This window comes from Puma concolor, chromosome D1, assembly GCF_028749965.1.
Source record: "Puma concolor isolate L17-30 chromosome D1, mPumCon1.1.hap2, whole genome shotgun sequence".
Lineage (NCBI taxonomy): Eukaryota > Metazoa > Chordata > Mammalia > Carnivora > Felidae > Puma > Puma concolor.
This window is the reverse complement of record NC_141676.1, coordinates 4,531,867-4,559,138: the sequence shown is the minus strand read 5'-3', so window position 1 is coordinate 4,559,138 and position 27,272 is coordinate 4,531,867. Positions and strand designations below refer to the sequence as shown.

General features: G+C 51.5%; 1 protein-coding gene across 1 annotated transcript; it reads right to left on the bottom strand.

The window, feature by feature from the left end:
- Nucleotides 1-323: 323 nt before the first annotated feature.
- Nucleotides 324-10,050, bottom strand: CD1H11orf24 (chromosome D1 C11orf24 homolog). Its single transcript, XM_086676708.1, is given in 5 exon segments — nucleotides 324-1,257; nucleotides 1,259-1,683; nucleotides 2,715-2,888; nucleotides 5,986-6,337; nucleotides 9,894-10,050. Coding segments are annotated over 4 exon segments (1,542 nt in total). The 5' UTR covers nucleotides 6,278-6,337; nucleotides 9,894-10,050; the 3' UTR covers nucleotides 324-606.
- Nucleotides 10,051-27,272: the final 17,222 nt, after the last annotated feature.

The window sequence follows — 27,272 nt, the reverse complement described above, 5'->3', positions numbered from 1 at the left end:
TGTGTTTTACGGGAGGCTCTAAGCTTGCGCCACGGAACGGTTCAGAAGAGGGCGTCTGTGAAAAAGTCTCTGCCTCCACGGGGTGCCAGAGATGGGCTGGGGCTCCCCCCACCGAGTGCGGGGCAGGGTCGGGCATCAGAGCGAAGCCCCAGGAAGCAGCACAGACACAGCAGACCCCCGGGCCCGACGGAGCAGTCGACGTTGACGAACACGAGTCCCGTCATGTGCATCCCAGCAAGGCCCCCCACCCCCCGCCCCCGCCCCCGGCCGGGCGCAGCGGTGGACGGGACGGGACAGGACGTACACAAACGGGGAGACACAGGTCTGAATGGAAAGCAGTCGTTGCTTTAATTCTGGTCAGGATCCCCACCTGGGCCCTGCCAGGCCTGCCCGTGGCGGGGCCACTGCCCGCTCCGTTGACGTGATTGTTTACAAAAATAAATATGAACAAAGCAACTCTCGAGGGCTCGTGGAGTCAATCCGACGGCAAGTAGATATGCTTAAGCGCCCGGCACTCGTCCTAATCGCACCAAAAGAATCTGGAAGCACTTGATTTGGTCTCGGAGGCCAGACGGAAGGCGGGGCGGGCTCCGCCTCCCGGGCCCCTCACATCTCGGAGTCCGCGTACATCCCGTTGATCAGATAGTCCACCTGCGTGTACTCCTTCTTCCTATAGCTTTCGTAGGCCTGCAGGCCCAGCAGAACCAAGACCACGATGAAGAGGGTCACCCCGAGCAAGAGCACCGCCAGCAGGACACTTTTGTTCACCAGAGCCTGGGGAAGGGGCCGGGTGGTGACCACCAGGTACGGGCCCTGCGTGCTAAGCGGGCACGGGGCCGAGGCTGGCACCTGGGAGCCCCCCGAGCTCCCGGGTGTCGGGGCGGTGGACGCGGTACCGGGCGGGGTTTCGGGCCGCACCTGCTCCGGCGTCCGGGGCGCATCTGGGCCCGCGGCTCCCCGGGTAGACGGCGCGGGGCCTGGCCGCGTCGTGGGGGCCGTGGCCTCCACCTTGGGGGTGGGGGCGGAGTCAGGGGCCGGTGCCGGCGGCGTGCTGGCAGCCGGCTCCCGGGCCTGGGCCTCGGTGGCGGTCACTGCCGTGGTGGACACGGGAGCCGTGGATGGGCGGGTGGGCTCTGGGGTTGTGTCGGCGAGGGTGGGCGTGGGCCCCCTTGTCGTGCCAGCCCCGGGCCGGGCCGTCGACGTCCGGACGGTGGGGCCTCGTGTGGACACGTCGAGCGCTTGGGGACTCGTGGGGGGGCGCGGGGCTGGCTACGGGGGGGCCGCGCGCGCCCGTCGGGGCGCTGGCACTTGCTGTGGTGCCAGCTGTGGTCCGAGCAACGGCGGCCGACGTCACGGGCGCCGCCGTTCTTGGCAGCGGGCTGACACTCGGGGCCGGCGTGGGGGCTGCGCCGGGAGCGGTCGCGGAGGACGGGGTCTGCCGTGTGGACGCCGCCGAAGCTGGTGAGGGTCCCCCGGAGGCCGCCGGGCCAGCTGTGTCTGTCCTCAATGTGCTCCCTGCTGTGACTGCAGGAGAGCTGGGGTCGGCCCCCAGAGTCCCTGTGGTCAGTGTGACAGGAGGCGTCAGCACGGTCATCGTTCCCGATGTGTCATTAAGGACTCTTACAGCCGCCGTCACCGAGGCATTCTTGGCTGAAGTAGCTGTCTGGCTAGAGACTAGGTGCCCTTAAAGTCAGAAAAGGGAGAAAAAGATAGAGTCACTTTCCATCCTGGGCAGGTGGATTATTCAGGGAGCGTCTTTTTTTTTTTTTAATTTTTTAAAAATGTTTTTATTTGTTTTTGAGACAGAGAGAGACAGAGAATGAGCAGGGGAGGGGCAGAGAGAGAGGGAGACACGGAATCCGAAGCAGGCTCCAGGCTCCGAGCTGTCGGCACAGAGCCCGACGCGGGGCTCGAACCCACGGACCGCGAGATCATGACCTGAGCTGAAGTCGGACGCTCAACCGACTGAGCCCCCCCAGGTGCCCCATCAGGGAGCGTCTTAATTTCTGGCTCACTGTCCTGGCCGGTGGGGACTGACCCCACAGTCCAGCGAGAATAAAGGAGGGGACGTGGGAGCACGTTCCCCTCCCATCTCCTCCCGCACACATCGAGCCTGCCGCCCACCGGAGAGGCGCTCGCCACTCTGACGTGAAAGCTCCCTTCCCTCTGAACCCTGAGCCCATCGAAGGCCTAAGAGCTTCCCTCTCTGATCCAATTCCCGAAACATCAGACAGAGTGAAAGTCTCACCTCAGAGGCGTGATTCACCATTAACAGAACGCATCAAACACACACCCAGGTTTACAAAGCAGACAAACCACGGCCCGGATGGTCACACCATGAAAGAATTCTTGGCTTTATGAAAGGATTTGCGGCAGGAATTCCTGGAGATGAACGGTGCCTCGCACGGAGCAGGAGTGTAATGAAATATTTGATGTATGAACAGACGAATTCCTCAGTGACAGGATCAGGTTTACAGGAGAAATTTTGCAGGGCCAAGCAAATGACCCTCTCAGGGCTCAGAGGTCAGCCCCCTGGGGGCTTTCTACTCAAGCTGGCCCCAGAGAAGCTTGGCCTGACGGCCCTCCCCGGCCTAGCACCTGGGTGGCCCTGAGGCTCCTGACTCGCTGGCCTAGGCTTGCACACGTCCCTTGGGCTCAGGGTGCTTTGGGACCACTGCAGGCCTGACTAGCAATCACACGGCTTTCTCACTTACGTAGATCCTGGGATGGCGCTTTGCTTTCAGATAAGGACAAGGAGGAAATCCAAACGAGCACAAGGGCTGTCCACATCTTGTGGGTGAGCCAGGAGCAAGGCTGGGCGGTCCCTGAGGTTCCCAGCTGGCCACTCCTCAGGCTGCTAACAATTCCCTGCTGCCGGGCTGAAGGATCTGTGGTCAAGAAAGAAGGCGTCCGGTCAGTAATGCACAGCCTCACCTGGGACACGGGGCATGGTTCTGTGCCTGCCACGGAGGGTTCTGGAAGGTCCGCAAACTGAGCCGAGTCTTCCCACCAGGGCCTGGCACCCAGGGAGCTTGAGATGCGTCTCAACCATGGTGGTCTAGTGATCTGCCCGGTGCCTGTATTTGACAGGCTCAAAGCACTCCTCGACCCAACTTCACTCTGTGTCGCAACCTCCCAAGTGCCCATTCTGCCACCCAGAGTTCCTGGTGTGAAAGAGGAGTAGACAGAGGGTCAAGACCTGACCATGCTCACAGGGCCAAGGCCTGTCAATCACCAAGACTGGCCAAGATCACATATCAGGCCCAACACACTTCTGTGCACCCCACGATGGCTGACCACACCCTTCGCGGGGGAGATATCATTAGCTAGCCAGCCAGCCATCACCCATTCGTCTATCTAACCATCATGTATCATTCATTCATCCATCTATTATCCACCCACCCATCCATCCATCAGTCTATCCGGCCAACATCCATCCACCTGTCTGTCCACCGACTACCACATCTGTCCATCCACCAATCAACCCATTCACCAGCCACTCCATCCATCCATCCATCCATCCATCCTCCATCTCTCCATCATCCATCCACTCATCCATTCATCCAATATTCTGAGTGCCTGCTCCTGTGCCGAGCAGTGCGCTTAGAACAAAAAGATGAAAGCCGGACAACTCTTTCCTTCAGGGAGCCCGCCATACAGTAGGAGACACAGAAAAGAGGTCACTGCAAGTTACTGCAAATAAAAAGCAGAGGTGTGATTCAGTGCTGGGAAGCAGGCAGGTGATGGCCATGGGAAGGCCTTGACATGTAAGTTGGAGGCTGGTCCTCTGTGTGGAGGCCCGGAGTTCTGGTGGGGGGAGGGGCGTGGCCAGGGAAGGCATCTGGGAAAGGGACACGTGGGCCATGTTCTGCAAGATGGATGGGATCCACGTGGTGGGGAAGGGGCAGGGGCAGGGGAGGTGAGTGGGAGCAGCAAGGCCAGAAGCCAAGAGACCTAGGATCAGCCCAGAGATTGGCAGGCTACCACCGGGCAGTTGGGATTTGCAGGGGAGCCCCTGCAGGCCTGAGGTTGGTCCCACGACTGAACACTTGATCTGGACACGGGGCTAACGGGACCCAGGCATGCTGGGAGCTGCAGGGCGGGCAATGAGCCTGGGGGTCCTGAGGACACCTCCAAAATCAGTCCTGCCTGAAGACACCCAAGGCCTTTGGTCTTTCCACTGGCCCTCGCCATGACGTTCTTGAGCGGCGACAGAACGTCCCGGAAGGCAGCCCTTGGGCCATGTGAAAACGCCCCGATCAACTCCTTACCCGGCATGGATGCTACTCACTGTGCTCCGTGGCCCCATAACCAGGCTGGCCCCTGGGGAGCGGGGCGGGCTCACTGTCCTCCCACTGGCCCTGAGTCACGGATGAATCCCCTTCAAGCGTCTCTATCCTGGCCCCAATTGGCTGCCACCGCACAGCTTCCAGAGAGATCCTTGTAACCCACAAAGGTGACCCTGCCTCCACTGCTTAAACCCCATAATATCCCCGGATAACCCCGAAGTTCACTACCATGGCCAAGGTGGCCTTCAAGGTCTGGCCCCGCTGCCTCTCCCCGACGGCTCCACCCGCACTGGACTTGTGAGATCCCTGCAGGTTGTGGCCCAGCGCCGGGCATCAGTCTGCCCCAGCAAGCACTTCTAGCCTTGCCGGGGGCTACGCAACACGGCCCCTGTGCGCCACGAAGGGGTGTGTGGCCACAGGGTGGCTTTCTGCCTCCCGTGACCTGGGAGACTGTTGTGAAACCGCCCTGTGACTGGGAAAGTCTGTCGAGGACAAACTCTTCCGGAAGGCTGGCTCCTTCCTCGATGCTTCTCACCCCTTTGCGAGAGTCCCCAGCTTTCTTCTAGCTTCAAGTTGCACCCTCCATCCAAAACTGTCCATAAGAGCTCCTGGTAGCTCCCAGGTTTAGAGGACTTAGCCCTACAAACCACAGATTTGCATCTGTTTTCTAGAATGCAAAAGGCATTCTTTGTTCTGACAGGAACAAGTGGGGGTAGGGTGGGGAGAGAAGAATCAGACGAAAATCACAACGTCATGAGAGGCAAGAATTGAAACTGGAAGGTTTCGGGAACAAAGAACTCACACTCCCCCATGAGCTGAGGCCACGCAGCTGGGCTCTCGCTAAATAAACGTATTTAAACGGCTCTTTCTTTGGCCAGTTATGTCTACTGAATGCATCTGAAATCTCCCACTGCTGAGCCCAGCACGCTCCCTGTGTGAGGCCTGGGTCGGGGGTCTGCTGCGGGGGGGGGGGGGGGGGGGGGGGGGTGCTGTGACCAGGGCTTCCTGAATGTTCTGTCGTCCCCCTCGCTACCGATCTCTAGGGCAGGTTCGGCAAACTTTGTCAGTAAAGAGCCGGATGGCAAATGTTTTAGATTTTGTGGGCCACGCGGGCTCTGTCTCAGAGACTCAAGTCTGCTGCTGTAGCACAAGGGCAGCTGTGGACCGTGAGTAAAGGCCGGGCGCGGCCGCGTCCTGATAAAACTTTAAGCACAAAAACAGGCAGCCGGCGGACTTGGCCCGCGGGCCAAAGTCTGCCAACGACCCTACTCTAGCGTTTCAGCGAACTTCGGGGCTGATAATCCAGCTAAGGTAGGGAGGGACTGATCCGCTGTGCCGAAACAGATTTCCTCCTCCTCTTTTGGTTCCTCACGCAAAACAGACGGGACAGTCTTGTTCCCGGTCTGGGGACAGCCTCCAGGCAGCTCCTCCCAGGGCCCCTGCTGTGAGTGGGCTCCTCCTCCACCCCCAGCATCGGGGAGGGGCAGCACCCCCCCCCCAAAGAGGGGTTCCCCCAAGCATTTTGCTATTCTGACCCAAGGCCAAGAGAAAACCTCCTGTGGTATCTGACATCTGGGTCACAAGAACAGGAGAGGGCCACAGAGGACCACGTGCTCCCAGGCCCTCCTGTCCACCCCTGCTCCCGGACCCCCCTCGTGGGCTACCTCAGAAGGCGGGCCCTCTGACGGTGACGCACCTGCGAACAGGCCCCCCTCGGGGCTTCGCTGTCTTTCCCTTTTGCTCTCTTCCTTTTCCCACTCCGTGGTAAAGCCCTCTCGGGGCCCCCTCCGGGCTCGCCGTCCCGACACCAGGCAGGTGGCCCCGCGGGCAGGGCCGTGGACACTCACTAGACGCAGCCGCTCAGGGCGTGCTCCCGGGCTGGGCCATCTTCCTCCGTGGAGAGCTGCGGGCTTGGCACCGTGCGCTCGCCGGCCGAGGTCTGGCTGTGCGGGGCGCGAGAGCAGCGAGGAGGCACAGCCCCAGGCCATGGCATGCTCTGGGGCACATGGGCGACATGGGCAGATGCCCCACTCTGCTAGCAGACGCATCTAGGGTTGGAAAAACAGTAAACACTCCTTAGGAGAAGCACAGGGGGAAAACCCAGGGAGGAAGGGGACACTGAAATAGCAGCGTTAAATAGATCATTATACTGGGAAAATGACAGTGTGTGTCAAAACTCTCAATGTCAGGACTTTAAAAAAAAATTTTTTTTTCAACATTTATTCATTTTTGAGAGACAGAGACAAAGCATGAATGGGGGAGGAGCAGAGAGAGAGGGAGACACAGAATCCGAAGCAGCCTCCAGGCTCCGAGCTGTCAGCCCAGAGCCTGATGCGGGGCTCGAACCCACAAACTGTGAGCTCATGACCTGAGCTGAAGTCGGATGCTTAACCCACTGAGCCACCCAGGTGCCCCTTAAAATTTTTTTTAATGTTTATTTATTTTTGAAGAAGAGAGTGCAAGCAGGAGAGGGGCAGAGAGAGTGGGAGACACAGAATCCGAAGCAGGCTCCAGGCTCTGAGCTGTCAGCACACAGCCTGATGTGGGGCTCAAACCCATGAACTATGAGATCATGACCTGAGCCAAAGTCGGCCTCTTAACTGACTGAGCCCCCCAGGTGCTCTGATGCTATTTTTATTTAAAAAGACATTTGTTGGGGCGCCTGGGTGGCACAGTCGGTTAAGCGTCCGACTTCAGCCAGGTCACGATCTCGCGGTCCGTGAGTTCGAGCCCCGCATCGGGCTCTGGGCTGATGGCTCGGAGCCTGGAGCCTGTTTCCGATTCTGTGTCTCCCTCTCTCTGCCCCTCGCCCGTTCATGCTCTGTCTCTCTCTGTCCCAAAAATAAATTAAAAAAAGTTGAAAAAAAAATAAAAAAAAATAAAAAGACATTTATTAAGGGGTCTAGAGAGATTTACACTGGAACATTAATAAAGTGGTTATGCCAGGGGAATGAATTTCCTGGTGATTCTCATTTTCTACTGCATATATATGTCTTTTTTTTTTTTTTTCCTTAACACCAGCATGTATCGCTTTTGGAAAACATTTCTGAAAGGCTCCAACCAAAGGAACCAACGCCTGATTTTCTTCAAGTACTTTGAACTATCAGGCAGAAAGGCACAGAGTAATCCTACTGAATACAGTTTCACATACAGATTTTAATAATTTAGAGAAACTCCATGATTTACATATCAGGAACTACATCTTCCTAGGAGCCACCAAAACTTTAGAAGAATCAGGAGTACAGTGGTAATGCAAAGATATTAACAGCACAAATGGAAATCATCTCATTGATGAATAGTTAATATAGACTCAGGAGATTAAGAAACAGCTCATCACCTCCTAGAGTGGCAGATATTAGTAGGTGGTGACGCGTGAGGACCTCCACGGGCCCGCTCCCTAATACGAACGCTCACAAGTGCACACACACAGCCACACGCACCCTCGTGTGTGCACACAGCCGCGTGCATACCCAGCCGCACACACCCACAGGCACACACGTGCACGCATGCTGCCACATGTGGATACGTGTACGATCACACGCACAGTTACAGACACAAAGGTGGGTGCATATATGGAACGTTTTTCTAAGGCCATGTCAGGAAACACCACAAGTTTCTCAGGAAACTTCTACTGGATACCATCAGCACTTATTCACTCCCAGCCAGAGGGGCTGGTGATCACTCCCACAGAAATGGGAATTGGCCGCTGCAGTGGAGTCAAGAACAGGCCCTCGTTGGGTCGTGACTTCATCTGTCTGGAATGGTCCTGCCTCCACTTTCCAACAGCATATTCTCAATGTCACGATCTGTGTGTGGGGACCTGCACTGATCTTTATAAGGTGACTCACAATGGACACACCATTAACAAGATTTAAAATGCTAGTCTGTCCTGCAAAGGCTTCAGTAAGCCTTAAACGAGGGTCGGGCCAGTTATTCTTACGGTGCAGGGAGACCGGGTCGCCCAAGGTCTCAGACTACAATAGATGGAAAGGAAAGAGACCCCTGCGGCAATAAGAGAATAAACAAGAATGAAGTTATTATTAAGCGGAAAGCCTGAAGAGGGAAAGACAGGCGTTAGGTTGGTGCCGGGACTTCCTCTTTCTCAGCGATCAGCTCCCCGCAAGTGCTGCAGGGAAGGGGCAGCACCCCCTGAGAGAGGAAACACTCCCATTAGAAAGGCACCCCCAGGCTGTGGCCATAGGTGTCAATTTCCTGATCCTTTTCTGGTCCATGATCTCGTGATGCCTCCCAATACGCCCTGTCTCTGAATTCTTGTGCTCCCAACCTTGGCTTGATTTTTTTTTTTTAACTCTTTTATGAAGCTGTTTATTATATGCTGAGTGCTGTGTACAAGTTACATGGACTCAGACTCCAAACTGCTGAACTCCTTTTTCTGGCCTTAGTCAGGTTCCTAATATCCGACACAAGTAATCCTTAGGCTCAGTAAGGGACTGTACAGTGTTACCCCCACATTCCATCACACGTGATATTTATCAGCAGCAACGCGACCTGGGCCCCCACTCCAAGCTGGAGAAGCTATATATACCAAGGAGCAGGAAATGCAGCAACAAATATAGGGCAAACTACAGATACCTAATCCTGACACGTCACCTGGCTGAACTTTGGTCTCAGAACCCAAGGAACACAGGTTTGTGGTTCTGTGTGTATAGACAGTGCCCTGTGGTCTAACGGATGTGTCTGCGTGGCAGATGGAAACCTGCAGAAGTGGATATCATCTTAATCACAAAGCTTGCTTCCAGGTTTCTGTAAGCTTTGGTATCACGGCTAAACGCTGGATCACAGGCTAATTTTTGTTGGCGGTGTGGGCTAATTTGACATTCCTTTGTCCGCTAGGCAAGTCCAGCATATAAGTGGGAACCCATACTTTAAATACTTTCCTCACCGATTTTATTGAAATTTCAGAGATGCTTCCTCCAGGGGGTAAAAATAACTGCACGTTGGCATAGGCAGATTTCTAAGCACGATGTTTATGTCTTATCGCAAGCCATGTGGATGCTGATCCCTCCTATCAGCCGGATAGTTGACGGCTCACAGAAAGCAGCCACCAGGCTCACATGGGGGAGGCAGGCAGGCAAGCAGATGGAAATGCACAACCCCCTCCCAGGTAGAGGGCCTGGGTCACCTAAAAGGCCAACTCTTTCTTTGAGGGCAACACCTCCTGCGGCCCAGCCTTGCCCCGGGAAGACCTTTGAGTTCTCTGAACATACAGGAGTGTTCCAACTCTCCCATCCTCCGCTCCCAAACTCGAACTACCCGGGCCTCTTCTCCGATTTGGGATTCCCCCCCCCCCCCCCCCCCCCGCTCCCTGCAGCCCTCCTCCTCCCTCCAGCCTCTCGGACCCGCATCCGTGCCCATTCTGAGTCTCGGTCCCCAACGGGCTCCTTCCGTTCCTTCTTCTCTGCTATTCCTCACCTCCAGTCCTCTCGTCTTGCCCCTGTGCCCCCACTGATCTTTTCTCTGTCACCCTCCTGCCTCGCGTGCCCCGATTCAAGCCTCCTCCTGCCCCCACCTCCCTCTCCCAGGCGCAAGCTGGTCCAGGGAGCCGTGACAACAGCTCCCCGGACGGAGGCGCGGGCCCCTTACCCGGCGCAGCAGGCCTGCGGCGGCCGGGCGGCCGTCGGACGGCGGGGAAGTGCCCGCGGCCCGGCGTGGAGACGTGGCCGGCAGCGGAGCAGCGCCCGCGAGCCAGGACTGCTCCGGGCAGCAGCCCTAGCTCGGGCCCCGCCCGGACCGCCCCGGAACTGACGTCACTAGAGGCGGGCCCGGGAGGGCGGGGCAGTCTCGGCAGGAGCCCTGAGCGGCCGGGTGGTGCCAGGCGCAGCCGGAAGTGAGCCGGAAGCCAGGGGCGTGGCTGCTCGTAGACCCCGCCCACCGCGGGGCGGCTCGGGCCCCGCAGTGCTCGCAGCCGGAAGCGGCTGGAAGCGGCTATTTCGGACGGGTGGCCGGCGGAAGTGGTGGTGCTTACCCTCGGCTGCCCGGCCGTGGGTGCTGGGTCGGGGCAAGGGACGCTCGGACGTACCCCGACGACGCGCAGGGCCCCGAGCCCTAGGGGTGACCCGCAGCTCTGCCCTCCTCCCTCATACTTGGTCCAGCCCCTGGTGACGGGCGCTGGGGGGTCCAAATAGTAACGAAGAGTGGGGATGGTGGCTACTGTGCTTTGAGCGCTTACAACGTGCCAAGCCCCCGGCTTGGTTCAGTGATTTACCTGCAAGTTCATTGATTTAAGCTTCCGACAAGCACTATTTTCCCATTTTACAGATGCAGAAACTGAGACTCACAAAATGTTTTGCAATTGTAAGACGCGGGATCACAATGGGGCAAAATGGAGTGTAAAGGAAAGTGAATAGGACTTGACCTCACTCGGAAGCAGTCTTTGCACGTTACTGGTTGTGGCTGAATCCCAATCTGTGTAACACTCTTTATCAGGTCCCCTCAAATCCAAAGAAAGCCTGTCTGTGAAGGATGATCTCAGTGAGAATAAACAAAAGGCTTTATTCTCAGGCTGTTTTGTAACCTGTCCTGGTGTCCTCGGTTAGGAAACTGAACCAGACGGGGAAAACTGAGGGCGTGCAAAATCAGACGCCTGCTTGAGCTCTGGGAGCACCTGACATGTAGTTTTGAGCCTGCATCACTCCCATCTCCAATGCAACCTCCTAGCTTCAAGTTGTGTAGAACTCACTCTGCAAAGACAAGTTTGCTGAGAGCCAGGCCAGTTGGGAGAGTTCGTGAGGACAAGATGCTTTTGCTTTGTGTTTGCTTTAATGTTCCCAACTAGCTCCGATCTAACGTGAGAAGTGCAGTATCTATGTTGACTTCACGAGAGAAAATATAGCCAAATCACCAACTGTATGTAGCTCTATGCCTGTCTTCCTCAAAAATGAACATCTGTGACTCTGTTTTAATTTCCTCTTCGGTAAAATCGAGACAATTTTTATTGCTAGGGCTGAAATTACAAAGATAAAGACACAAGCCTCCTTCTCAAGGAGCTTATAGTCTAGGGCAGTCTAGCTCTGTGTGCTTTTGTAAATAAAGCTTTATTGGTACGCAGTTGTACCTTTTTGTTATGCATCCTCTCCCTGCTTTTGCACTGCTGGATAATTGCAGCAGAAACCGTATAGCTCACAACACCTGAAATATTTACTGCCTAGTCCTTTACAGAAAATATTCGTGAGCCCCCAGTCTAAGGTATTACTGGAAAATGGTTTTCAGACAACAATGGGACTATCTTGACAAGATGGCCCAGAATACAGGGAAATTCGTTCTCTTATAGGGGAACCTAGCCCCTTTTCAGTGGATTGGGGTCACCTGGAACCTAGTGTTCATTGAGCACAGCTCTGGGAACTGTGCACCTGCTTCTGTGGAGTACTCTGGAGAGTAAAGCAGGGTCCGTGCACAGCTGCTCATGGCAGAGAAGGGCATACTTAAATCCTCAGTTTTTTGTTTTAGGGCACAGATCATCTCAGGTGCTTTCTATGCAGGAATAGCTAATAATACACTCAGAGCCCAGTCCTCCTAGTTGTTGAATGAATGTTATTGTTTGAATATAGTCCTGCTGTAGATTCCACCTGTAAAAGGCAGGGTAGAGTCACCCTGCCTGGCTTCAAATCCCAGCTCCACTTTTTCACGGAGTGACAGCAAGCAAAAAGCTTAGACTCTCTGCGCCTCAGTTTTATCATTACTCATGGTAGTTCTGTTCAAGAAAGTCTCCATGAAGACCAACTTAGCAAATTCTGAACCATTACTCTTCAGGAAAAAAAAAAACCAAGGGCAATATTTCCCTTCATGCTCAACCCTTTGTTGTCATTATTAATCGAAGGGTTGTTTTTTTTTTTTTTTTACTCTCTAAATAGAAAACTAAGGAATTAAAATTTGAGAAATTTTAGAATAAAACTGGATAATTGATGAGGATAGAAATATAAATTATGTATGCACTATTGGATTGATGTTCTTGACCTGTCACTTATAATGTTCAGAGATATTAATTTGTTTTTTCAGTTATTTACCAAGGCTAACTGGAAAAAAACGTCTTAAAGATTATGAAACGAGGCTTCAATGGATTTACACTGAGGTTTTTTTTAATTTTAATTTCTTAAAAAGTATGTTTTTAACTTGAACACATGTTTAGTTAGTTTAGTAGAATTATTCAAAAGGTTTTAGGGGCACCTGGGTGACTGAGTCGGTTAAGCATCCAACTTCGACTCAGGTCGTGATCTTGTGGTTCGTGAGTTTGAGCCCCGCGTCAGGCTCTGTGCTGACAGCTCAGAGCCTGGAGCGTGCTTTGGATTCTGTATCTCCCTCCCTCTCTGCCCCTCCTCCACAAGTGCTCTGTCTCTCAAAAATAATAAACATGAAAAACAAAAAAAGTAAGAGCATTATGCTAAGAGAAGCCAACTGGACAAAAAAGACTACCGTTGAGGGGCGCCTGGGTGGCTCAGTCGGTTAAGCGGCCGACTTCGGCTCAGGTCACGATCTCACACTCCGTGAGTTCGAGCCCCGCGTCGGGCTCTGTGCTGACAGCTCAGAGCCTGGAGCCTGTTTCAGATTCTGTGTCTCCCTCTCTCTGACCCTCCCCCATTCATGCTCTGTCTCTCTCTGTCTCAAAAATAAATAAACGTTAAAAAAAAAAAAAAAAAAATTAAAAAAAAAAAGACTACCGTTGAGAAAGGTCATCTAGAGGACGTGACCTCCGGTTGACCTGTGAGCTAGACCCCCGGGGAACTCAGCCTCTGCCTCTGTCCTTGGAGTAACTTGTTCTGCGAGCGTCCTGCAAAACACAGAAACACTTCCAATAAATTTTCACTTGCTAAACGAGCGGTGTCTTGCAACACGAGTAATATGTGATGCCGAACGTCCCATGATTACACCTGAGCCAATGGTTCTTGAAATTCGCTTTGATATACGAGTGCTTTGGATGACAAGCATGTTTCCAGGAGGAGTTATGCTGGCAAACCAAGGTTCTACTGTACTCCACTCCACTGCAAAGTTCTGAGACGGTCTGAGGAGGGGCTGTTACCAGCCTCTCCCTCCCTCAACGGCAGCTACAGATCCCCCTGCCGCCTTCACGGACAAGGGCTGCGTGTTACTGGAGTCGTTCATATCCCAGGGACTCAGGCAGGGAGCGTGGCTCAGAGTCCAAGAAATGAAAAATCCAGGGTGGAGGGACTTTGAGCTCAAGCAGGGACTCTCATCAGAAACAGTTGATTTAAAAAAAAATTGGTTTTAAACGTTTGCCTCCAACTTATGCAAACAACGTACCTTGTGTATCCTGATTTCCAAAATTGTGACGAGATCATCGTTAAAAATCTTGATCAAGAATCTTGATCATGGGGAGGAGATGACAGGAATATCTACTACAATTTAGTAAAAAGTGGCTAACATGGTTTGATAAACATTCTTAGCAAACTAGGAATAAATGAATATTTACTCAAAATGATAAAGAATAATTATTTCAAACTATTATCCCAATCTTACTTATTGACTAAAATTAAAAAAAAACTAGAGATGTCCCTATAAAGACAACTCTTCTCCAGCTCTTAGTGAACATTGTTCTAGTCAAAGGACTGACAGAAAAGCAATAAATAGAATACATTAAAAAAGATTTTTTTTTTACATTTTTAAAAATTTAAATCAAGTTAGTTAGCATATAGTGTGGCGTGGGTTTCAAGAGTAGAATTTAGTGAGTCAATAGAAAACACTTTTTTAAAAATTAAAACAATTTTTCTAACGTTTATTTATTTTTGAGAGACAGAGCATAAGGGGGGGCGGGGGGGCAGAGAGAGGGGGAGACACAGAATCCGAAGCAGCCTCCAGGCTCCCAGCTGTCAGCACAGAGCCTGCCGCGGGGCTCAAACCCGCGAACCGTAGGATCATGCCAAACAATGATCAAGCCAAAGTCAGGTGCTTAACCAACCGAGCCATCCAGGCGCCCCTAGAGTACACTTTTTAAAGACAAGCTTTCATTATTTACGTAAAATGTGATTACCTTCCTAAAATGTTTAAAGGAGTCCATTTAAAAATCAATTCAGGGGCGCCTGGGTGGCGCAGTCGGTTAAGCGTCCGACTTCAGCCAGGTCACGATCTCGCGCTCCGTGAGTTCGAGCCCCGCATCAGGCTCTGGGCTGATGGCTCAGAGCCTGGAGCCTGTTTCCGATTCTGTGTCTCCCTCTCTCTCTGCCCCTCGCCCGTTCATGCTCTGTCTCTCTCTGTCCCAAAAATAAATAAAAAACGTTGAAAAAAAAAATTTAAAAATCAATTCAAAGTTCTAAGAACAGGGGTGCCTGGGTGTTTGTGCTCCTGCCCTCTGCCCTGCTGTCCTCGCGCATGAATTCTGCGATCCGACAAGAAAGTCACTCTCTTGCCACCGTGGTGTCTTCAACTTCCTTGTCCTCAAGCACACCTGCTTGGTGACACGGCACCCCCAAGGTGAATTGGGTGCTGAGGAAGATCCGTGGTCCCCGGCCTCAGCAGGGCCCTCCGAGCTGCTAGAAATCCCACACTTTCCTGGTAAGCCCTTGGCTTCCGTTGCCTCCTGCTCTCTTCAACCCCTCATTCCTTGTCTCCACCTGCAGGCCTGAGCCTGAGGCCTTTCCTTCGCCCTTTCTATCAGGTTGGAGGAGGTGGAGAAGCTAAGCCCACTCACTAACCACTGCCCTCCTGTCTGGTCTACCCCTGCCTCTCGACAGCCGGCTTCTCACGGAACCTCCTGAGATGGGTGTTTATTCCATTAACTTTCCACTTTGTTTCTTTTTCTAAGATATGCATATAAGACTACAAATGCCTTCGATGTGCTGCTTTCCCCGTGCCCCACGGTTTGGGGCTACAGTATTCTTGTTATTTTTTATGTTTTTATTTTTATTCTTGTTATTCTCAATTCCTATCTAAACTCTTCCTTGGTGGGGGGGGGGGGGGGCGCCTGGGTGGCTCAGTCGGTTGAGTGTCCGACCTCAGCTCAGGGCATGATCTCGCATCCGTGAGTTCGAGCCCCGCGTCGGGCTCTGTGCCGCCAGCTCGGAGCCCGGAGCCTGCTTCGGATTCTGTGTCTCCCTCTCTCTCTGCCCCTCCCCTGCTTATGCTCTGTCTCTCTCTCTCTGTCAAAAATAAACATTAAGAAAAATTAAAAAAATAAATAAATAAACTATTCCCTGAATCCGTTTGTTACTTGAACGTGTGTTTCTGAACTCCCAAGCAAATAGGGATTTTCCCGTGTTTTGTTTGTTTTCAGTCTCTAGGTGAATCGCACTGTGGTCAGAAGCAGATTCTGTATTATCTTAGTCCTTTGAGATTTGTTGAAACTGCTTTATGAGCCAGTATATGGTCACTTTCAGCAAATGCTCCGAGTGTGCTTGACGAGAATGTGTGTTCCAAGTGCTCTACATACACAAATCAAGCCGCTTATTCAGTAATTATGTTTTCCAAATCTATCTCCCTACTGACTTTGTTTACTTATTCTGTGAGTGAGAGAGAAGTGGTAAAATATTCTTCTTTTAAACTTTTTTAACATTTATTTATTTTTGAGGGCCAGAGAGAGACAGAGCATGAGCAGGGGAGGGGCAGAGAGAGAGGGAGACACAGAATTTACCTTTTACCTTATTTTGCACTTTCTATATGTCCTACCTCTGTGTTTCCTTATCTCTCCTTTCTTGACTTTTGTTGGATTGATTATTAAAAAACACATTATTCGGGGCGCCTGGGTGGCGCAGTCGGTTAAGCGTCCGACTTCAGCCAGGTCACGATCTCGCGGTCTGTGAGTTCGAGCCCCGCGTCGGGCTCTGGGCTGATGGCTCAGAGCCTGGAGCCTGTTTCCGATTCTGTGTCTCCCTCTCTCTCTGCCCCTCCCCCGTTCATGCTCTGTCTCTCTCTGTCCCACAAATAAATAAACGTTGAAAAAAATTAAAAAAAAAACAAAAACAAAAAAAACCCACATTATTCTACTTCTCCCCTCTGCTAATTTAGAACTTATGCACTGTGTTTCTATTCTTTTAGTGAATACCCCCAGAATTAAAACATTAGTCACCTGTGGGGTACCCGGCTTGCTCAGTCAGTGGACCTTGGACTCTTGATATTGGGGTCACGAGTTCGAGTCCCATGTTGGGCGTAGAGATTACTTTTAAAAAAGGAAAATTAGGGGCGCCTGGGTGGCGCAGTCGGTTAAGCGTCCGACTTCAGCCAGGTCACGATCTTGTGGTCCGTGAGTTCGAGCCCCGCGTCGGGCTCTGGGCTGATGGCTCAGAGCCTGGAGCCTGTTTCCGATTCTGTGTCTCCCTCTCTCTCTGCCCCTCGCCCGTTCATGCTCTGTCTCTCTCTGTCCCAAAAATAAATAAACGTTGAAAAAAAAATTAAAAAAAAATAAAAAAGGAAAATTAGTCACCTGTCTTATCAGTGTCCAAACTTAATCAGTAGTTACGACTCCTCCAGGATGAAACCAGTCTCTCAGAACTTGTAACTCCGTTTATCCCCTCCCGATTTTTGTGTTATCGTTGTTATGTATGTTGTTGATTCGATGATTTTTAAAAAATACTCTGTGAGGGCGCCTGGGTGGCGCAGTCGGTTGAGCGTCCGACTTCAGCCAGGTCACGATCTCGCGGTCCGTGAGTTCGAGCCCCGCGTCAGGCTCTGGGCTGATGGCTCGGAGCCTGGAGCCTGTTTCCGATTCTGTGTCTCCCTCTCTCTCTGCCCCTCCCCCGTTCATGCTCTGTTTCTCTCTGTCCCAAAAATAAATAAACGTTGAAAAAAAAAAATTAAAAAAAAAAAATACTCCGTGAGACAATGTTTCTTTGCATTTACCCAAATGTTTATGGCTTTCTTTTCTTTTCCTTCCTTCTTGTTTCGCAGGCCTCCTGTCTATGGTCACTTTCCTCTTGCTGAAACAAATCTGAGGACCTGCTGATGGAAGTCTCCCAGCCTTCGTTTTCTGAAAATGTCCGTACCCCTTCCTCATTCTCGAAACATATTGTTCATAGCTAAGGAACTCAAGGTTGGCACTTAGTTCCTCTTGGTGCCCGGCGGTGCCCTTTGTCTGCCTGTCTGACTTCTGCTGATGCTTTTGAGGCATCAGCTGCCCGTCTCGCCGCCTCCCCGTTGGAGGCCATCTGTCTTTTTCTCGCAGCTTTTCGGAATATTCTCATTGTCTTTGACTTTACTATGCTATCTCTCAGAGTACATTTCTTTTTTCTTTTTCCACTTCCCACTGGCCTGCCTTCCCCCATTTATGATGAAGCCGGGACAGGAAATGGCAGTGAAAATTTCCATTCAGAAAGGAAATAGTGCGAGACATTGGGAGTCCGTGGTCCAGCCCAGTGATGAAATCCTCTGCCCAGACAACAGTGGGTCCCCTTGCCTTTGATGAGCCCCCGGTTCTGCTCCCTTGAAGGGGTCCCTGCTCTTTGTCCTTAGTCCCCAGGTCTCCTTTAAGAGGCTGAAAACACAACACACAACAGCCGGATCATACATAACCACACAACGTGCAGCAGCCCGCCCAGAAAGCCAACCACTTGCCCAGAAAACCCACCTCTTATCTGCAATAACCAGTCCAGCAAGCCAGCGTGCCTGTAAGGCAGATTTGCAGGAAGCCACACAGATCTCTTGCAATGGTGCCAGAAACGAAACAATAACGTCTGTAAGAACCAGCCCGATGTGCCGGATTGGATTAATAACTGACGATTTCCATCATTTTTGTCCCTGCTTCCAACTTAAGACCACAGGAAGCCAAATATGTTCCCGTCACCAGCACACAGGACGCCCCACTTCTGGTCAGCTCCCCGTGCCAACAGCCTCCAATCGGGGCACCCCTGGAGCCTTCCCGTCCCCCAATAAAGCTTTCTTGCTGCTCTGTCTGCCCCGAGTCTCTGCAAAACGCAAGTGATGGCGGTTGGCTCCCTTCCTATGGCAAAAGCTCTGACTTCGTGGCCTTCACTTGTTCTCATTTGGGTGGTCTTTGTTTTTTCCCCACGCTTTCCATCTGCCTCTTTGACTGCGACGGAAGCGACCATCCTTGGGGGGTGTCCACCACATGTGCACCTCAGCTCGCCCCTGAGAAAAGATGGTGACCTGCCCCGACACACCTGCGCAGAGGGCCCGGCTTGCTGAGCGCTTTGCTGCCAGGGCCCTTGAACAAAGGCTCCCTTGTGGTCCGTGACCTGTGGACTTTCTGCTGCCCAGAAGACCCATCTGCACTCAGGTTCCCTGGGAAGTCAGACTCTGAGATGCCTCCAGGGATCTCTGGAGTGGGGACAAAGGTCTGGGGCCTTTATTCCCCCATATCAGCCAGGCTTTGAGTGCAGCTGCCTCAGGAAGTGGCCGTGACCTTGGGACAGGCAGTTTCCATTGTCTAAGAGCAAGTTCAGCAGAGGGACTCCACCGAGAGCAGTCCCGTCGGCCACCCACCCTCCAGGTGGCCGGGGAACGAATGCTTCAGTCCTAGAGGTGGGATGTGGGGGAATCTGTCTGTGGGGGTTTGCGAGAACCCCAGAACCTGACCCCCCAGAAGCCAAAGGAACCTTCACGTTTGTCTCAGCAGAGAAAACAATGGCAGTTGACTTGTGGGGCTTCAGTACCTCCAGGGATGGAGGCCAAGCTGAACAGGGTGCCTGTCACTGAGTCAGAGCTGTCAGAGCAGAGCGGATACAAACAGGCCGTGGACAGTTTCCCCAAACCTAAAAGACATCATTTCCAAAATTAAGAATTCGAAAGAGTAAGTGCAAAAAAACAAAAACAAAAACAAAAAGATAGTCACGGCTGACAACCTTCCGAAAAATCAGATGGAAAAAGTGACAACAGAGAGCAAAATTGCAGGGAAAGTGGAAATGAACACGAAAGACATAGGAAATCTGCAAGTCAGGACTGGAAGGCCCCAACCTCTATTCTTTTTTTTTTTTTTATTTTTGGGACAGAGAGAGACAGAGCATGAACGGGGGAGGGGCAGAGAGAGAGGGAGACACAGAATCGGAAACAGGCTCCAGGCTCCGAGCCATCAGCCCAGGGCCTGACGCGGGGCTCGAACTCACGGACCGCGAGACCGTGACCTGGCTGAAGTCGGACGCTTAACCGACTGCGCCACCCAGGCACCCCCCCAACCTCTAATGATAGAAGGAAAAGGGGGCTAGAGATGGGGTAGTGATTCAAGGAGTCCCACAGCACTGGCACCAGCTTCTGGGAGAGTCTTCCCTGACCACTGTCCCCTGCGGCCACATCGGAAGTGTGCACTTGGGGACTATGTCCTCCTTGGGGGATGTCCAGCTTCGGCAGCCTATTCCTGCCCACGCAAGCTTGCAGGCCTACCGGCCACTTTTGTTTTAATGCCCCGACTGTTCCTGTTTCCGATTCTGTGTCTCCCTCTCTCTCTGCCCCTCCCCCGTTCATGCTCTGTCTCTCTCCGTCCCAAAAATAAATAAAAAACGTTGGAAAAAAAAAAATTAAAAAAAAAAAAAAAAGGGGCGCCTGGGTGGCGCAGTCGGTTGAGCGTCCGACCTCAGCCAGGTCACGATCTTGAGGTCCGTGAGTTCGAGCCCCGCGTCAGGCTCTGGGCTGATGGCTCAGAGCCTAGAGCCTGTTTCCATTTCTGTGTCTCCCTCTCTCTCTGCCCCTCCCCCGTTCATGCTCTGTCTCTCTCTGTCCCAAAAATAAATAAAAAACATTGGGAAAAAAAAAATTTTAATGCCCCGACTGTATAGGGTTTTAAAGTCTGGTTTCATGACTTACTATTTTTTTTTTAATGTTTATTTTGAGAGAGAGCAAGGGAGCAAGTATGCAAGTGGGGGAGGGGCAGAGAGAGAGAGGGAGAGAGAGAGAATCCCAAGCAGGCTCCGTGCTGTCAGCAGCTCGAACCCACGAACTGCGATCATGCCCCGAGCCAAAACCGAGAGCTGGATGCTTAGCCGACTGAGCCACCCAGGGGCCCCTGGTCTCATGACTTCTCTGGAAAAACAGTTCCTTCCCTCAAAGCGCTAGCAGCAGACTGACCTGTTTGCTATTTGTTTTCAGGCTGTTTGCTTGTCCAAGGAGAGGCACCCAGCTCACCCTGGATTGTATTCCTTGCCTTCCAACCACCAAGTGGAGTCTGGTCTCTGTCCCTGAGCTGAGCATTTGGGGGTCTTTGCCACTTACAATCTGCCTGGCAGCCTTGTTTCGTGCTACGAGGTGTCTAGAAGCAATCAGGTTTTCTTAACCTACAAGGCTTCAAATTTCTGGAGTCTTACTATCTTATTCGTTCTGCTTAAAAATGGGTCCTTTTGGGGGCGCCTGGGTGGCTCAGTCGGTTAAGCGGCCGACTTCGGCTCAGGTCATGATCTCGCGGTCCGTGAGTTCGAGCCCCACGTCGGGCTCTCTGCTGACAGCTCAGAGCCTGGAGCCTGTTTCAGATTCTGTGTCTCCCTCTCTCTGCCCCTCCCCTGTTCATCCTCTGTCTCTCTCTGTCTCAAAAATAAATAAACGTTAAAAAAAAATTTTAAAAAGCAAAAAAATAAAAATAAAAAAATAAAAAGAAACTGAAAATTCAAGAATTAATTCTTTTTTTCTTTCCGGCTCTGGCCCCCTGGGCTGGGACCTGCTGAGAAACGTCACAACAGTGCTGAGTCCAGTCACTGTTCCCAGGACCTGTCGCACAGTCCAGTGGCACAGAGAGAGCAGTGAGGGAGACAGAGAATTACTCCCTCGTTATCTGGGGGAAGAAGGAACATCAGGCTTACTTGCCCTTCGCAGAGATCAGAAAAGAGTTTTGTTAACATTTAATGAGATAGAAAAATGCTCTTGTCATTAAAATGAAAACAAAAGAAAACCCAGCACATTGTCAACCCAAGAACTTTGCATTGGCTGTTCCTTTTGTCTGGAACGTTCTTCCTCCAGATGTCCTCTTGACCCCATCCTCTGAACGTTCTAGTCTCCCCTTCTTAGTCTACCTTCTCAACGAGATCTTTCCTGACCATTCTGTGTTTTCCTGATCCCCCAACCCGCTTCACATTTTTTTCCAAAAATTTTCTGACATACTGTAAGATTTATTTGTGTAGACTTGTTATCTGTCTCTCCCCCTCTCAAGCGTAGGCTCCGTGACAGCGGTGGTCTTTGTTTGGAATCCAAAGCTCCTAGAACAGTGCCTGGCATACGGCAGGTGTTCAGTAAATATTTGTAGGATGAATAGTTGCCAGGTCGATAGGCAGAAGAAACATTCATCCAAATCCGATGCGAAAACAGCACACGGGAGCCGTAAAGCTGTGTATCACCCTTCGGCTCTGATTTGAGCCCGACCCCCAAGTCTTTCTCAACTTCCAGCCCCAAGTCATGGCTACACCGGGAACCCAGAGTCTAAGTGAAGTCTGGCCCAGGTGACTCTCACGCCCACTGCCATCTGAGACCATAACGAGAGAGACACCCAAAGATGTATGTGCAGGGACGTTAGCTGTGATATCAGGTCCAACACCGGAAACATGGAAGAAGGCTAAAAGCCATGCAGAATGCTGAAGTAAGTTGTCATTATCCATAAGCAAAATTGCTAAGCGGCTAGTAAAAATGATACAGCTCAGTTGGTTCAGCATCTGACTCTTGGTTTGGGCTCAGGTCAGGATCTCACGGTGTGAGATCAGGGATCGAGCCCTGCGTCGGGCTCTGGGCTGACAGCGTTAGCAGCCTGCTTGGGATTCTCTGTCTCCTTCTCCCTCTCTGCCTCTCCCCCACCCTCTGTCTGTCAAAAATAAATAAACAGTAAAAAAAAGTGATGCCTGTAAAGAACTGCCAAGAATATGGGGAAATGCCTAGGACATAATATTAGGTGGGAAAAAAAAGTAAGATAAAAAATGGCATATAAAATGCAATTACTCCTTTGTAGCTTCTGAAATTCGTGTGAATGTATTGCCAGCTGAAAAATGTAAAGAACAAACTAAAAAATGCAGTTAAAAAAAAGAATGAAACGATATGTATAAACATAGGAAAAAAGTAGTTAAATGATCCTCTGTCTCTTTTTTTATAAGCTGAAATGATTAAACAGCCAGAAAGTCCAAGGTAATCAACATAAAAAAAAAAAAAAAAAAAAAAAACAAAGGGAGCGTCTGGGTGGCTCAGTCGGTTGAGCGTCCGACTTTGGCTCAGGTCATGAGGATCGCGGCTCGTGAGTTCGAGTCCCGTGTGCGGCTCTGTGTTGACAGATCAGAGCCTGGAGCCTGCTTCCGATTCTGCGTCTCCCTGGTCCCGTTCTCGAAGATTGTGTTCCTGAGTCTCGAGTGCGTGGTGGAGGGCGTGTCTGCTTCATGCAGGGGTTTCCTGCGCGGCCCCTGGCCAGGCTGGCTGGCGCTTACCCACTGGCATTCTGTCGCTCCCTCCGGCCGGCTTTAAGAGCTCTTTCTGGGGTTCCGCACACCTGCTGTTGGGCCACCTGGTAACTTGCTGCCCACCTGCTAAGATGCGCCTTTTGCTGCCTGCTCTGTGGCAGGGGACCCGGAGGGCGCTGGGGACAGCGGAGCAGAGGGCGGACTGCTCGTCCTGATTCTGTGTGTTCCTGCCCCCCCACCCCCACCCCCGCCCCTGGCCCCGAAGTGGCTTCCTAGCAGAGGGCCAAGAGCGAGACGCTTGGCCAGCCCGGGCTTCCCCGGCACTAGAGGGTGGATTTCTGGTGAGTGCTGCTGGCACCACACCTGGGTGACCTTTCCAGCATCTTCTTCCCTCTTCGGTGAGGGCAGGACCTCCGCTCCGGGATGTTCTTTGTTGCGCCCTCGGTCCCAGCCCTTGTGTCTTCTGTTCCTGTGTTCTTTGGAGTTCTCTTTACCGCCGGCTGTCCAGTTCACATTACTCTCCTCCCCATTACCTTATTCTTTAAAAAAAAAATTTTTTTTTTAATGTTTATTTATTTTGAAGGAGAGAGAAACAGAGTGCAAGCAGGGGAGGGGCGGAGAGAGAGGGAGACCCGGAATCCGAAGCAGGCTCCAGGCTCCCAGCTCTCAGCACAGAGCCCGACGCGGGGCTCGAACTCATGAGCCATGATACAGCTCGTCTATTTATTTATAAATTTTTTTTTCAACGTTTATATATTTTTGGGACAGAGAGAGACAGAGCATGAACGGGGGAGGGGCAGAGAGAGAGGGAGACACAGAATCGGAAACAGGCTCCAGGCTCTGAGCCATCAGCCCAGAGCCTGATGCGGGGCTCGAACTCACAGACCGCGAGATCGTGACCTGGCTGAAGTCGGGCGCTTAACCGACTGCGCCACCCAGGCGCCCCTCAGCTCATCTATTTAAAGTGAAGGGTACGGGGGCATCTGGGTGGCTCAGTCGGTGAAGCATCTGACTTCAGTTCAGGTCATGATCTCCTGGTTCAGGAGTTCAAGCCCTGCATGTGGCTCACTGGGGTCATCAGAGGGTCTACCTCAGATCCTCTGTCCTCCTCTCTCTCTGCCCCTCCTCTGCTTGTGCTCTCTCTCAAAAAAACAAACAAAACATAAAAAAAAAAAAAAAAAGTAAAGTGATGGGGTGCCTGGGTGGCTCAGTTGGTTAAGTGTCCAACTTCGGCTCAGGTCATGATCTCATAGCTTGTGAGTTCGAGCCCCACGTCGGGCTCTGTGCTGACAGCTCGGAGCCTGGAGCCCGCTTCGGATTCTGTGTCTCCCTCTGTCTCTGCCCCTCCCCTGCTCATGCCCTGTCTGTCTCGCTTCAAAAATATATAAACGTTGGAGGAAAATTAAAAAAAAAACCAAAAACAAAAGTAAAGTGAAGGATACAATAGTTTTTAGTATATTCAGAGAGTTGTGCAATCACTTTCACTGATGTTGGAACATTTTATCACCCCAAAGGAAGCCCCGTAGCCATCAGCAATCACTCCCCCTCCTACCGTCCCCCCAGCCCCTTGGCAACCACTGATGTGCTTTCTGTCTCTAGGGATTTGCCTATTCTGGATGTTTCAAATAAATGGAATCATACAATATATGGTCTTTTTTTTTTTTTAAGTCTGTTTGTTTGTTTGTTTGTTTGTTTGTTTGTTTTTGGTAATCTCTACACCCACCGTGGGGCTTGAACTCAGAAACCCGAGACCACGCTCTTCCGACTGAGCCAGTGGGTGCCCCGATATGTGGTCTTTTGTGCCTGGCTTCTTTCATTTAGCACCCCAGTTTCATGGCTTCTCAATGGTGTAGGGCGTATCAGCACTGTCCTCCTTTTTACTGCCGAGTTAATATCCCGTTGTATCCGTAAACCACGCTGCACTTATCCATTCATCTGGACCTTCGGACACTTGGGTTGTTTCCACTTGGGGGCTATGGTGAACAACGCTGCCGTGAACATTCACACGCACGTTTCTGTGCAGATTTTTGCCTTCGTGGCTCTCCAGTCGGTGCCTGGGAACGGGACGGCTGAGTCACACGGTGGCCCTGTGTTTGGCCTTTGGAGGGGCTTCCAGAGTGTTCTGAGTAGGAACAGTGTAGGACGCACTATCATACGTGGGCTTGACTTCCTCTGTCCCTGTTCGTCTCTCTGGGCTCCACCTGGGCAGTCTCTTCCTTCTGTCCCCAGAGCACTCGCCGTCTCGTCTATTCGGTTCCCAATTTCAATTGTAATTTTTACGTCTGCAGTCGTTCTTTTCCCTCCAGTTTCTCCGGACTTTATTTCTTTCTCTAAAACTTTTTTTTAACATTTACTCATTTTTTGAGACAGAGACGGAGACAGAGCACAAGCAGGGGAGGGGCGGAGAGAGAGGGAGACACAGAATCCGAAGCAGGCTCCAGGCTCTGAGCTGTCAGCACGGAGCCTGATGCGGGGCTCAAACTTACAGACTTACGAGGTCACGACCTGATGCTTAACCAACTGAGCCACCCAGGCACCCCGTATCCTGTTTTGTTTCTTTAAACATTAGCAGAAGGTTGTCCAGCTTTTATGGCTCTGGACCGCAGTTTGCCCTTGCTCGTGGTGGTTCACGTCTTGATGTGCTCTGTGAGTTCCAGAACTTTGAGGGCGCTGCTCAAAGCACACTCCCGGTTGCTCCCCGGTTGCTTTGCTTCCCCAGGCTCTGTGGGGCTCTACCAAAGGGGACCCCTTTAGATGGCACCCTCCCCATCGAAGTCTATGTGGCTTCTTGTTCTAAGCCCTGTGGGTACAGGGCCAGGCCGACACGTTCTCAGGGAGACTTCTTGCTTCCTTCTCACGTGTTCCTGCTCGACTCCGAGCCACAGCCAACACAAAGAAGTCTTCTCAGGGCGCCTGGGTGGCTCAGTCGGTTAAGCGTCCGACTTCAGCTCAGGTCATGATGTCACGGTTCGTGGGTTCGAGCCCCGCGTCGGGCTCTGTGTTGACAGCTCAGAGCCTGGAGCCTGTTTCGGATTCTGAGTCTCCCTCTTTCTCGGCACCTGCCTTGCTCATGCACTGTCTCTCTCGCTCAAAACAAAATAAAAAAAATAAAAATAATTTAAATATAAAAAAGAAGTCTTCTCCCTCCCATCCTCACGGCCCTCCATGCGGCAGATAATTTTGTTGTTCATTCATCGAGGATGTCTCTTTCCTGGGGATTCTCAGCTCCTTGTGGGTTTCTGATCTGAACTCCTTCCCGGCTCTGAAGGTTCCTGGGAGCAGAGACACCCCCAGGGCAAGGCCAGCTGCAGCCCACAATGGTCTTGGTTTCATTTAATGCAGTATTTCAAATATACAGAAACATACAAAGAATACTGAAGTGACTTCCATGAACTAATCACACAGCCAACTTTGGGGCTCACTCCCCCACCCCCACCCCCGTCAGTAGGGTCTTGAAGCAAATTCTAGACATTCTGCTATTCCATCTGAAAATACTCCAGCACGCATCTTCCAAATGATGAGAACTCTTTATTTCATTTACTTATTTTTTTAAGTTTATTTATTTATTTTGAGAGAGAGAGGGAGAGAGACAGCACAAGCAGGAAAGAGGGAGGGGGAGAGAGAGAGAGAGAGAGAGAGAGAGAGAGAGAGAATCCCAAGCAGGCTCCGTGCTGTCAGCACAGAGCCTAACGTGGGACTTGATCTCACAAACTGTGACATCATGACCTGAGCCAAAATGAAGAGTCAGACACTTAACTGAGCCATCCAGGCGCCCCTTGATGAGAACTCTTTAAAAAACATTGCTGCGTCATCCGCATTCACGACAAAAATGTAAGAGGACAATTCCCTTATAGCATCAGTGTTCACATCTGCTATCATCAGAGCTCAAGTTGCCAGTTGTCTTGAAAATATGAGTATGGCTTTTTAAAAAAGGTTATTTATTTGTATGTTTGTTTTGAGAAAGAGAGAGAGAAAGAGAGAGACATGGGAGGGGCAGAGAGAGAGGGAGAGAGAGAGTCCCAAGCAGCCTCTGCACCGTCAGCACAGAATCTAATGAGGGGCTCAAACTCACAAACCACGAGATCATGACCTGAGCCGAAACCAAGAGTGGGATGCTTAACTGACTGAGCCACGCGAGCACTCCAATATGGCTTTCTTTTTATTTCTGGCCTGAAAGATGTCCCCTACTTTCCTGCCAACTCCATCATGGCTTTAAAAAGTTTTGTGTTTTTTTTTTTTTAACTAATATTGCTTCAGTATTTTTAGGTGTTCTGTTTCAAGAGGGGCTCTCTGGATATCCAGCCTGTCATTTTGCTGGAAACAGAAGCTCTGACCACAATTTTGCTTTAAAAATGTCATCTCTGGGGCGCCTGGGTGGCGCAGTCGGTTAAGCGTCCGACTTCAGCCAGGTCACGATCTCGCGGTCCGTGAGTTCGAGCCCCGCGTCGGGCTCTGGGCTGATGGCTCAGAGCCTGGAGCCTGTTTCCGATTCTGTGTCTCCCTCTCTCTCTGACCCTCCCCCGCTCATGCTCTGTCTCTCTCTGTCCCAAAAATAAATAAACGTTGAAAAAAAAAAATTTAAAAAAAATAAAAATAAAAATGTCATCTCAGGGACACATGACTGGCTCAGTCCAGGGATTGTGTGACTCTTGATCTCAGGGTTGTGAGTTCGAGCCCCATGTTGGCTGTAGAGATTACTTAAAAATAA